General features: G+C 31.5%; 1 protein-coding gene across 2 annotated transcripts in view; it reads right to left on the bottom strand.

Moving 5' to 3' along the window:
- The window catches only part of LOC105165997 (glucan 1,3-beta-glucosidase A-like), a 14,836-nt gene continuing 6,063 nt past the window's right edge, over positions 3,830-12,602 (bottom strand). The window contains exons 5-9 of one of the 2 annotated variants that reach the window (XM_011085167.2): positions 10,886-11,055; positions 6,931-7,080; positions 5,883-6,238; positions 5,006-5,043; positions 3,830-4,109 (exon numbers count right to left, since the gene is read on the bottom strand). In XM_011085167.2, the coding sequence (XP_011083469.1) occupies positions 3,954-4,109; positions 5,006-5,043; positions 5,883-6,238; positions 6,931-7,080; positions 10,886-11,055 (870 nt within the window). In that variant the 3' untranslated portion in view covers positions 3,830-3,953. The remainder of the gene's footprint in view (positions 4,110-5,005; positions 5,044-5,882; positions 6,239-6,930; positions 7,081-10,885; positions 11,056-12,602) is intronic. The other variant, XM_020695323.1, reaches the window with a different exon arrangement.

Raw genomic sequence — 12,602 nt, 5'->3', positions numbered from 1 at the left:
CCCTGAGGTACAAGACAAATTATTACTGAGCCATAAATCTCAATTAGAAGGTGCAGAAAATTTCAAGGTGCAAGAAGTACTGCAGATGTATGAAGATGTGTTCAGAGAACCATACTCACTGCCCCCTGAGAGGAACATTGAAAATCGCGTAGAATTGCTCCCTGAGGCAATACCAAGAAGACAACAGCCCTACAGGTATGCCTATGGACAGAAAACTGAAATAGAGAGGATTGTTAAGGAGTTGTTAGACAGTGGCATCATAAGACTTAGCCAAAGTTCATTTGCTTCACCAGTTTTGTTAGTTACAAAGAAACATGGGGGATGGAGGATCTGTGTTGACTATAGATACCTTAACAAACTCACAGTGAAGCACAATTTTCCTATTCCAGTCATTGATGAATTATTGGATGAATTGCATGGTGCAAAATATTTCTCTAAGATTGATTTAAGATCTGGTTACTTTCAATCAGAACGAGAGAGGAGGATATCCCTAAAGCCAGTTTTATTACACACAGTGGGCATTATGAATTCCTTGTGATGCCTTTTGGGCTGTGTAATGCCCCCTCCACATTCCAATCCCTTATGAATACTGTTTTTTAGCCTTATTTGAGAAAATTTGTGCTGGTTTTCTTTGATGACATACTCATCTATAGTAAGGATTGGGGGCAGCACTTGATACACCTCAAGAAGGTAATGGATCTCCGCAGAGAACATCAACTATATGCCAAAAGGAGTAAGTGCTTCTTTGCTCAGAAGGAAATAGATTATCTGGGGCATGTTATTTCTCACAAAGGTGTAGCCACTGATCCCCTTAAAGTTGAATGCATGATTAATTGGCCTGTACCTACCAATGTCAAGGCCTTAAGGGGTTTCTTGGGTCTCATTGGTTATTACAAAAGATTTATACAAGGCTATGGGGCTATAAGTAAGCCACTTACCTCATTACTTAAGAAAGATGCTTTTGAATGGAATATAGAGGCTGAGAATGCTTTCAATCATCTCAAGGAGCTAATGGTGTCAGCACCTGTGCTAGCCATGCCTGATTTTTCCCAGCCCTTCATTGTTGAAACTAATGCTAGTGGGAAAGGAATAGGGGCTGTTCTGATGCAAGGAGGAAGGTCTATATCTTATCTCAGTAAAGCTTTGGCCACTAAAAACCTGGGGCTGTCTACCTATGAGAAGGAATTCTTGGCTCTCCTTCTAGCTTTCACAAAGTGGAAACATTATTTGCTTGGAAGTCATTTTATTATAAGAACTGACCAGAAAAGTCTCAAGCATATTCTTGATCAGATGGTAGATTCAATGCTACAACAAAAGTGGGTAACCAAATTGTTAAGACTTAGCTATGAAGTCCAGTACAAGAAGGGCAATGAGAACAGGGGTGCGATGCCCTTTCCAGAAGGATACATCAAGAAGAAGAACCACAAACTCATGCCATATCCACACAAATTCCATTGTGGATCCAAGAGATCCAAACCAGCTATGTGGAGAATACTCTTTTTCAAACTATAATACAGTCCAAGATTGTTGATGCTACCTCTTTTCTTAACTACAGCTATGAGTCTGGAATATTGAAGAAAGGAGGGAGAATCTATGTGGGCAACCATGGAGGGATCAGGGAGAGAATCCTCAAAACCCTACATGATTCTGCATTAGGAGGACATTCAGTTATTCATGGTACTTATCAAAGGATCAAGTCCTTATTCTACTAGCCTACAATAAAAATTGATGTGCAAGAATGGGTTAAGGGATGTGAAACCTGCCAGAGAGCCAAACATGAGAACAATCCGTATCCTGCATTGCTTCAACCCTTACCAGTGCCTGACCAAGCTTGGTCCTGTGATTCCATGGAATTTATTGAAGGCTTACCAAGCTTTGAAGGTAACGATTCTATCTTGGTTGTGGTGGAGAGATTGACCAAGTATTCTCATTTCATAGCACTTAAACATCCCTATACAGCCACTTCTATTGCCAAGATGTTCTTTGATAATGTTTACAAACTGCATGGATTACTTGTTAGCATAATTTCAGACAGGGATAAAGTATTCACAAGCCGGTTCTGGAAGGAATTGTTCACTCTCTCGGGGGTCTCCTTGGATATGTCTTCATCATATCACCCACAGACTGATGGCCAGACAAAAAGGATAAATCAATGCGTTGAAAATTACTTAAGGTGTATGTGTATGCAGAAACCTAAGAAATGGGCTCAATGGCTCACTCTAGCTGAGCTCTGGTTCAATACTAACTTCCACTCTGGGCTCAAGGCAACCCCTTTTCAAGCCCTCTATGGGCATCCACCTCAACAGCTCCATATAGGACCCTATTTGCAGAGTCATTCAAATGCTGCTGAGTTGATGCAAAAAAGAACCAAGGTTCTACAGTTGTTAAAAGAGAATCTTCAGCATGCCCAACAGAGAATGAAGTTGTATGCGGACCAGAAAAGAACAGAGAGGGAATTTCAAGTGGGGGATGAAGTATTTCTGAAACTTCAACCATACAAACAGGCCTCTGTGGCTTTAAGGAAGCAATCGAAGCTGTCTGCAAATATGTTGGCCCCTACAGAGTGATTGAAAGGATTAGAAAAGTTGCTTATAAACTTGAATTACCAGCAGGCTCTAAAATCCATCCAATTTTCCATGTCTCATTGTTGAAGAAAAAGATAGGATCCAAGTCTATCATATTGCTATCCTTGGTCGAAGGTTGGTTCCTAGGAACAATGTTGGTGTTCCTCAGGTTTTGATTCAGTGGGCTCATTCCACCCCGGAGCAAGCAACGTGGGAAGATTACTATGTTGTTGCTGCAAGGTTTCCCAGTTTTGATCCTTCGGGATAAGGAGCAAAAAAAGGAGGAAGGGATGTCGTGTTTCAGGGTACAAACGCGACATTAAAAGGCATCCGTTCGATGAGAGGGCTTAATAAGAGTCGTCAGATCGAGGGCGCGAAGAAGATTGGGGGCGATTTTAAATCAAAGGCCCAAGGCAGCGCCGTTTTGAAGCAATTAGGGCTCAATTCAGAGGCAGGCAAGATTGGGGATTTTGGGGGGATTTCTCATTTCGGATTTAGCCAGGCAAGCGACACGTGTACGACTGGCAATGAATGAGCCGTTGCCACAGCTGTTGTCGTCTCCATTTTGAAGGTTTCAGACATGCGAGGCAAAGGACCAATCACAGTTTGAGGAAGGACGAAGTTACAGCAAGCTGCAGTAGTTTTAATAGATTGACAGGCTTTAATCCTTACATTTTTGTCTGAATTTGTAATCCTTGTGTTTAAAGATGAATGGGTTGTAAGGAAGAGCCATTATTTGATTAATGAAAAAATCTGATTTCTCTTCATCTCGTTTCCTCTGTTCTTTCCCACCCCCATTCTGTTAAAAGTTTGAAGCTATTTTTCTGCAATTTCATTACCAGATGTTACAGTTCTATTCTATGGGTTTCCACCAAAATCCCAACGGACATTACACGTCCGTCGTCGATGAATTGCGACACTCATAATATGAATGCATTATTTAATCAAGATCCATCTAACGAGCGACTTTTGCTCGCATCAATAATATCATCTGAAACTATTTTTTTCTTTTTACATTTGTTTTATATTTCATTTTGTGGAGAATCGCGTTGGTATTCTTTTATATATTCATGGCATTGTAGTTTTTTGAATTCCTTTTACATGCAAATAAAACTATAATATGTGATGTATGGCATTTTATGGGAAACTAATATAGGAGTTTGACAATTTTTCAAAATGGGGTACTCATTAACACATTGTAATTAGCAAGGATTTTAAGGTGCATTTGAAAAATAAGGGATTGAAGTGCGATAAAAGGAAAAAAATGAAGGACTAATAGTGAAATTTGATCTTATAATGAAAGCATTTCATAATTAATAGGATTCACTGTTTGGACAAAGCTGATGCATAATAGCCTCATTCATTGCAATTTAATGTAGTTGTTCTCAATCATCCACTTGAGACTCCAGTGATCCTTCTGGCATTTGTAAGACCAGTAAGCCCATCCAAACGTGGCCTTCCCGTAAACCTCCATCTGAGCCTGCCCAAACCTTTGATAGTCTTCCTTCGTTGCGTTTTGAGCTGCCCACTCACCCGTCCATTCTCCTGGAAATATTACACGGAGAAGATGCGTATGACGTGATTTAAATTATATTTATTTAATTAAATAAAAAATAACCGATCAAAACCGATAAAAATATAATAATTCTAAATATGCACTAATAGAATATAATTGGTGGAATAAATTGATTAAAAAAATAATCATCTTATTAAATAAATAAATGGGTGAATAGCAATTTATCCCCCCGTGATATTAAAAATGAGCACATTACCCCCCTATGAAAAAAATATAGCAATTTACGTCCTTATATAGGGAGGTAGATTGCTTCATTTTAAAAGTCATAGGGGGGTAAATTGTTGTATTTTAAAAAATATAGGGAGGTAAATCACTATTTATTTTTTCACAATGGGGTAATTTGCTCATTTGCGATATCACAAGGGGGTTGCTTGCATTTTTTTCATAAATAAATATATAGAGGGTATTAATATTCTAGTGAATTAGTATTATGATAACCAAAGTTAGTTGCTCTTAAGGAGTTAATGAGCTTTAATAAATAGTATTAACTATCAAGCACACTCAATGCTTGTGCTTTAAGTTTTTATTATATTTATTTAATTATATAAAAGAGAAGAAAAATAAATTAAATAACTGATCATACTAAAATAATTTCTATAATCTTTAAATGTGCATGTATAAAATATATTTTTATAAATTAAAATAGACTTTGGAGAGAGTTTTGAAGCATTAATCGGGTCCCGACTTAGTCTGCATAATTTGTTTGTACTTATATATACATAAATTTAATATTTTTATATATTAAGAGAACAATATATACGTTTTAATGTTTATATAAGTAAGACATATATTCTAAAATTTTTGTTATTTCAATATCTAAGACATGCACATATAAATATATGTCCTTTTTCCGCCAGCGCTCAACCTTCTCGCAGGTAGAGTGATCCCCGACGAACAAAATGACTGAAAAGTCGCGAAAATAAAAAACAGGCAGGATCAAAATTATACCCTAAAAAATTGGGCAAAAACATCAATTGATCTAAGTTATGGAACAAAAAATACATGTAATCCTTATTCTAACGTCTCATAAACTCCATCTTTGTGTAATTTTATCTGAATAGTTCAAGAATTTATTTTTAAATACCATATAAGGTCTTATAAACTCTACACAATACTAAGGGAAAAGTATTATTTTAGTCCGCTAAGTATGCCTAATTTTAATTTTAGTCGATAATTATGTTTATTTTTGTTTAGATCCAGTAACTTATGAAATTACTTACTTTTAGTCTTTAGCAGATTTTCAGACAATTTTACCCCTATGCAACTTTTGAAAGGCAGTTTTAGTCCATATGCACTCATAGAGGTAAAATTGTCCGAAAATTTGCCAGAGGACTAAAAGTAAGCAATTTCGTAAGTTACTAGACCTAAACAAAAATGGACATAGTTATCAGACTAAAATTAAAATTAGGCATACTTAACGAACTAAAATAATATTTTTCCCCAATACTAATTAGGCTATGTCGGACCATAGATTTGGACTTGACTAAAGATTTGAAACTAATAGATTTCAAATTCATTTTGTGAACGCTTTAAGGCTAAATTTGAATTGGTGAATTTTAATATCTCCACATAATGGAAAGAATTTGAATTCAGATATAGTTTAAAATTAGAATAAAATGATTGAAAATCTTTTAGATTTAAAATTAGTCAAACAAATCCAAAAAATTTCCTTTTTTAGAAATTTGAAATTCATACTTTCAAATTTGTCAGTCCAAACGCAACCTTAACCAACTCGGACTTACCAACTAAACTCAGAGGACCGTCTGCCGGAGTCACTTGCTGCAACGCCTTCGCCCGCTTGTCATAAATGAAGTCGATGTTATCCTTCGGACTAAAAGTCGAGAAGTAATCGGAGAACATATTGTAGTAGTGCACGTCGATGACGACAGAATGAGAGAGGGCGTGCGCAAGGGGAAGGAACTCTCTATCGTCGCCGGCCCCCAGTCTGCTCGATAGTATCACATAAGCACTGGAACTGTACTTCCTTACTGCATCGTAACCTGCTCTGTAGTAGTTGCTCAAGTCATCGAACGTGACCGCTGGTGCGAAAGGCTCGTTCATGAGTTGGATGCCGCCTAGGCTTGGCCTATTAGCATACCTGACATTCAGATTTAAAGTCAATGGTTGGTTTCGTTTTACTTTTACTAGCGGCTGTACTAACAGTAGTACACGGCATATTCGATATATGTATAAAATATTTAAAAATTATCAATAATTTGAAGAAATCTAGATAAAAAGTAAAGTAGTTGGTTAATTACACTTAAACTTCTCTAAAAATATAAAATTACAATTTTTCCTAACAATTATAAAATTACACTTACATCTATTCCAAAATTTCTTCATTTACACTTTACCCCCTTCCGTTAGGATTTGGACGAAAAAATTTGGTGTTAGCAGAAAAAGATTACATAAATTTTCAATTTTGTCCGTCATTTAGTTTTCGATGTAATATTTTTGTACTTATAACGCGATAAATATAATATATCTATAGATAGATAGAGTGGGGTTAATATCATCACATTTTTTTTCTTTTAAGTACAAAACTATTAATGAAAATATTAAATCAGGGATAAAATTAAAAACTTATATAAATACTTTTACTAACGTCGGCATTTTTCGTTGAAACTCTAACGAAATAGGATTAGGTATAAACAGTGAATTTTTTGAGTGGGTGTAAGTGTAATTTTAGAAGTTTTTTTTGGAGAAAATTATAATTTTGTATTTTTAGATGGGGTATCCAAGTGTAATTAATCCAAAAATAATTGATGTGATAATAATAAAAGGGAGAACCTTTGAGCAAGGAATTCTATGACTGCAACAGTTTGTGTTATGTGGGATGCTCCCCATTCCTGAAATCCATCTCTGCTTCCACTGTGTTCAAAACCATTTTGTGATGCTGGAGGTGCATGAAGATCAACTATCACCTTCATCTTGTACTCCCTGCATATGTATCATATACCCCACTTCCATATATCAAATATTAATCACACAAATTTTTATCTTAATTTTCATATAGGGTGAATAGCAATTTACCTCATGCGATATTGAAAATGAGTATACTACCCTCCTGTGAAAAAAATATAGCAAAATTTACCCCCTATACTTTTTAAAATGAAACAATTTATCTTCTTATAAAGGTAGGTAAAAATTGCTTCATTTTAAAAATCATAGGGGGGTAAATTGTTGTATTTTAAAAAATACAGGTAAGTAAATTGCTATTTATTTTTTCATAAGGGCGTAATTTGCTCATTTGCGATATCATAAGGGGTTGCTTTTATTTTTTCCTATATATATACATGCAGCATATTTATGATAAATTTATGATATATATATATATATACTCTCTCTCTCTCCTCTGTCCCACTGTCGTCGCCCTCTCTGTCACTCTCACCCGTAGCCAACGCTCTCACCCGTAGCCAATCGATCAGATAGATATGAAATAGATTTAAAAAAACAAAAATTAATATATGATTCAAAGTGGATAAAGTAATTATTTGGTGGATAATATGATCGTATATTGGCTGGTAAAAAAATGATGTGAATCATTTGAAATATTTATGAGTAATTATATTGCTACAAATATTTAAAAATATAATTGGTGTTTTAAAATTTGGTGTTGCGGTGTAACAAATCGTCAGTTGTGAGTGAGATATGCTGTTTTTTTTTTTATATTTATCTATACTATTATTAAAAAAAAAAAAAGAATTCTTTTCAAAATAAAAGCAAGAAAAAATTACCCACACTTACAAACGATGGTTGATGACACAGTCGCACTAAATTTAAATATGACAATAACACCCTCAGTTAGAACCAACTCTTTTATTATGCATAAGTTGATTTTCTTTTATATATTTGTTCATTGTTTTTTTTTATTAAAAAATGTGATGAATTAGTTTATATATTATATTTTTATTTATAATATATTTTAAAATATTAAAAATTATTTATAATATGTATGTAGATATGGCGTGCAACAATGGCCAGTACTATTATAGAGGAAAGATGGTTTATAGACTCAAAGTGATAGTTTTGATACCACTAGACCAAATTATTATAATACCAAAAATGCTCTATTATTAATACAACATATTTAACTTCCCAAATCACGTGTTGAATTAATTATTCAATCACGTATCTTTAAAAAATTAATTCTATACAGTTACGTGCATTCACAAATTAAATTTATTCCTTTTTATTTAAATTTATTATTAATTAAAATAAAAATAACATATTAGTATTTGTATTAAATGTAAGACAATGACAAATTTTAATATACAAGACTAAATTATGAGCTTCAATAAAATATGAGAAAAGTATTATTTTAGTCCGCTAAGTATGCCTAATTTTAATTTTAGTCCGATAACTATGTCCATGTTTGTTTAAATCCAGTAACTTACGAAATTGCTTACTTTTAGTCCTCTGACAGATTTTCGGATAATTTTACCCCTGTATAACTTTTGAAAGGCAGTTTCAATCCATATGCACTCATAGGGGTAAAATTGTTTGAAAATCTGCCAGAGGACTAAAAATAAGCAATTTCGTAAGTTACTGGACCTAAACAAAAATGGACATAGTTATCGAACTAAAATTAAAATTAGGCATACTTAGCGGACTAAAATAATATTTTTCCCATAAAATATTAATACCATGGTATCTGTGGTGGCAGCTGCCATGGTAAATATTTTTACCATGGCTTTTATCTATGGCAAATAAATTTTTTTTGGTAGAAAATTTATGTTTTTGCATTGATTTATTTGGTCAATAAAAAATATTTACTTTGAATTTTAGTTCATAGCTATTAAAATTATAGTCAATAGTTAATTTTTTTCTAGTGTTGTGTAAATTGATTTTAATTTTCGATATTTGTGTTCAATTTTAAAATAGTCCACCCTGTTCAATTGACTTCAAATTAGTCACTTCGATGCCTGGTTTTCTCATTTTATCTTTATACAACTTTTTTTTTTATATAGAAAAATTATTTTGGTCCCTTACTTTGATTTTGAATTACAGGTAAAATTATATTTTTTGTCCTGTAATATTAAATTATTAGTATTTATAATCTTCTAACTTACTTTATTTACACATTTAGTCCTTTTCTGATGAATTTTAGTTCTGAACATCTCATATTTGGTTATTTTTTGATAAATTTAATCCTATATTGACAATTTTGATCGTAAAGACTCATAGTTACAAGACTAAAAATGAGATCTATTACAACGTGAAAGGAGACTAAATTGTCGATATAGGACTAAATTTATCAAAAAGGACCAAATCTGAAATGTTCAAAATTAAATTCTTCAAAAAATTTAAAAAAAGGATTAAATATGTAAATAAAGTAAGTTACAGGACTAAAAATATAATTTTGCCTGAACTGAAATTTCGTCCCTCTTTCCGAAATATAACTGTTTTTAATTGAAAGTATTTATTATTGGACAATTATTTAAATAATAATTTGATAAATAATGTAAATATAATTTTGCGACTGCCATGAAGTTCTTGCACTCTTCAAATTAATAAAAAAAAGTACTTGAATAAATAAGTTCAAGAAAAAAAATTAAATATAAAATAGAGCAAAAACTTTTAAGCAGAAAAGCTTCTGAAATAGAACAGAAAGAAAAAATGAATATGTCAGCTAAAATGCATGAAAAATTGTCTATAAAACCCCTTACAATCAATGTATATATAAATATATTTATGTAAAATAGAGAATAATTTTTTTTCAAGTAAAAATTTCCGAAAGCCAAACACTATGTTTGTTTTCATTTTCAAATTATTTTCGAGACAAGTCAAAATATACTCAATGTTTGTCATCATTCAAAAATACATTATTTAGGTGTTTTTAACTGTTTTAGCATAAATACATACATATATATATACATACATATACAAAAATATATATAAAAAATCATGATTTGACAATGAACAGTAATTTTTTACTCCCAAAACACAACATTAAACATATAATACTTATTTTAAATTATCTCCAAAAATAAATCCAGACATACATATTATTTCTAATACACACTTATTTATCTTTGTTTTTCTCTCTTTATCTCCACAAAACACTTATATTTTACAAAATTACGTGCAAGGTACCTATTTTCAAATTGAAAATAAAAAATGTCGAGAAGTAAAATGAATTTTACTCGCAATTATTATAGGCAGAACTATATTTTTGGTCCAAGAAGATACCGAATATGAGTTTGTTATTCCATACTTTATTCTAATTCCAAACTTTAAAATTTGCCGGGCATTTGATCTTTCTTTCTAAAAGCCGTTATATTTTAACCGAAACAGACCATGTGAAATTTACGTGGACAGTTTGAAATTTCGTTGGCCGTTAACGTCAAACCCTTCCATGTGAGTTAATTTCACGGGGTTTTTACCATCAAAAGCTAGTTAAGAAGCAGACTTACGGAAAATTTTTGTTGGCATCAAGCTTAACCGAATCAAATCAATTACAGAGCAAGTATATCACGTTTGTTATGTAATTGGTCACTTTATTTGAATTGTATACCAATCACAAGACAAATATATAATACTTGTCATATAATTGATTTAAGTTCAACTGAATTGAATCCGAACTAAAATTTCTTCAAACTTAGTTAATACCCCAACCGACAAAATTAAAATTTTGAAATAAAAATTTATAAAAAAATATGAAATTTAAATTAAACGATCACCTCATCTAAATACCACCTATTGTAGAGTAGAATTTTGGGAGTGAAGATATATATATACTTACTCTGCCCACGTGAAGGCATTGTCTAGTGCCTGCAAAGAGCCCCCAACAAATGGTTTAGGTGGATCAGGGTTGTGCATAATCCACCACCCAACCGGAATTCTAACAGCCGTCAGCCCATTCTCAGACATGAATCTGAAGTCATCTGCTATTATGTATGTGTCCCAATGATTCTGTGATTTGGACAACTTGTCATTACATAATAATAATAATGTCAAGAAAACTACAAAGTCAGTTCGAGAAAACTTCAACCATTTATTTTTATTATCCTTAATAAAAATAGGATTAAATACAGTATCATCTTTAAAATATTCACTCTACATCAATTATTCTTAAAGTATTAAAGCCTTCAAAATTCCTATGATCTTTGCTTTTTAAATTTGAAAAGTCTGCTTTACTCTTATAAAAATTGCTTTATGAAAAAAAATAATAATAAAGAGATGTTTAACATGCCAAAATCATCATTTGTTTAATTTTAATTTCACTTGTTTATCGAGCTTTTTTTTATTTTGTAATCCTAAAGTACGTGTGGCTTATTTTGTTTTAATTTTACTTATTTGTTAAACCAAGTTAAACTAAATTGGTACGTGCATAAAATTACCACATTTATAGAAATATATTAATTTCATATTTTTTTATTAGTTCATCAACCCTTTTGATTTTATTAATTGTATATTTATTTAGGTAAATATATAAATATATGTGCATGTATAAATTAATTTTTAATATAATTTTAGAAGTAAAACTAAAATAAATGAGCTCAAAGTATTTTAGAATTACAAATATTAATCATATATGCATGTAGAAAAAATCTTAATGAATAAATTTATACATGCATATACGATTAATTTTCGTAATCCTAAAATATTTGGAACTCATTTTATTTTAGTTTCACTTGCTTCTAGAATCAAATTAAAAATAAATTTCTACATGCATATATATTTATATATTTACTTAAATAAATATACAATTAATAAAATCAAAAGGGCTGATGAACTAATAAAAATATAAAATTAATATATATTTATATATATGATAATTATATAAATATGATAAGTTTATGCATGTATAAATTTATTTTTAACTGATTTGACACACAAGTAAAACTAAAATAAAATGAGCCACATGTATTTAAGAATACAAAATAAAAGGAGCTCGATTAACAAGTGAAACTAAAATTAAGCAAATGGCGGCATTTCAAAAATCTCTTTATTTTTTTTTTTCACAAATATATATTTTTAAGGGTAAAATGGACTTTTCAAACTTAAAAAGCAAAGGTCAAAATTTTGTTTTTGAAGGTTTTAATACTTAAGGGGATAGGTCAAAATTTTTTTTTTGAAGGTTTTAATACTTAAGGGGATAATTGATGTAGGGTGAATACTTCAGGAATGATAACTGTATTTAACCCTATTATCAATAGTCTAAGGATATTTTTGTCCATTTTTATTTAATCTAACGAATTATAACAAAGAGACGGGGGTAAGTGAAGGTTTAGTTAGTTTAGGGAGGTAATTGATGAGGATGACATACTTTAGAGGTGTAAAAATTCAGGCATTCATCGTTGTCCTTTCCTTGTTTTAGTGTTTTCTTTTATAATTGTAGTGACCAAGCGTATTGCAAATATGAGAATACGATAATGTAATAAAGTAAAAATGCTCATATTACCATATATGTGTATATATATTATTTAAAAATTCATAATTTTTGACAATTAAAAAAA

The sequence above is a fragment of the Sesamum indicum genome, linkage group LG7, assembly GCF_000512975.1.
Source record: "Sesamum indicum cultivar Zhongzhi No. 13 linkage group LG7, S_indicum_v1.0, whole genome shotgun sequence".
In the NCBI taxonomy this organism is placed as follows: Eukaryota; Viridiplantae; Streptophyta; class Magnoliopsida; order Lamiales; family Pedaliaceae; genus Sesamum; species Sesamum indicum.
The sequence above is the reverse complement of the archived record's forward strand: the minus strand, read 5'-3'. Positions and strand labels throughout refer to the sequence as shown.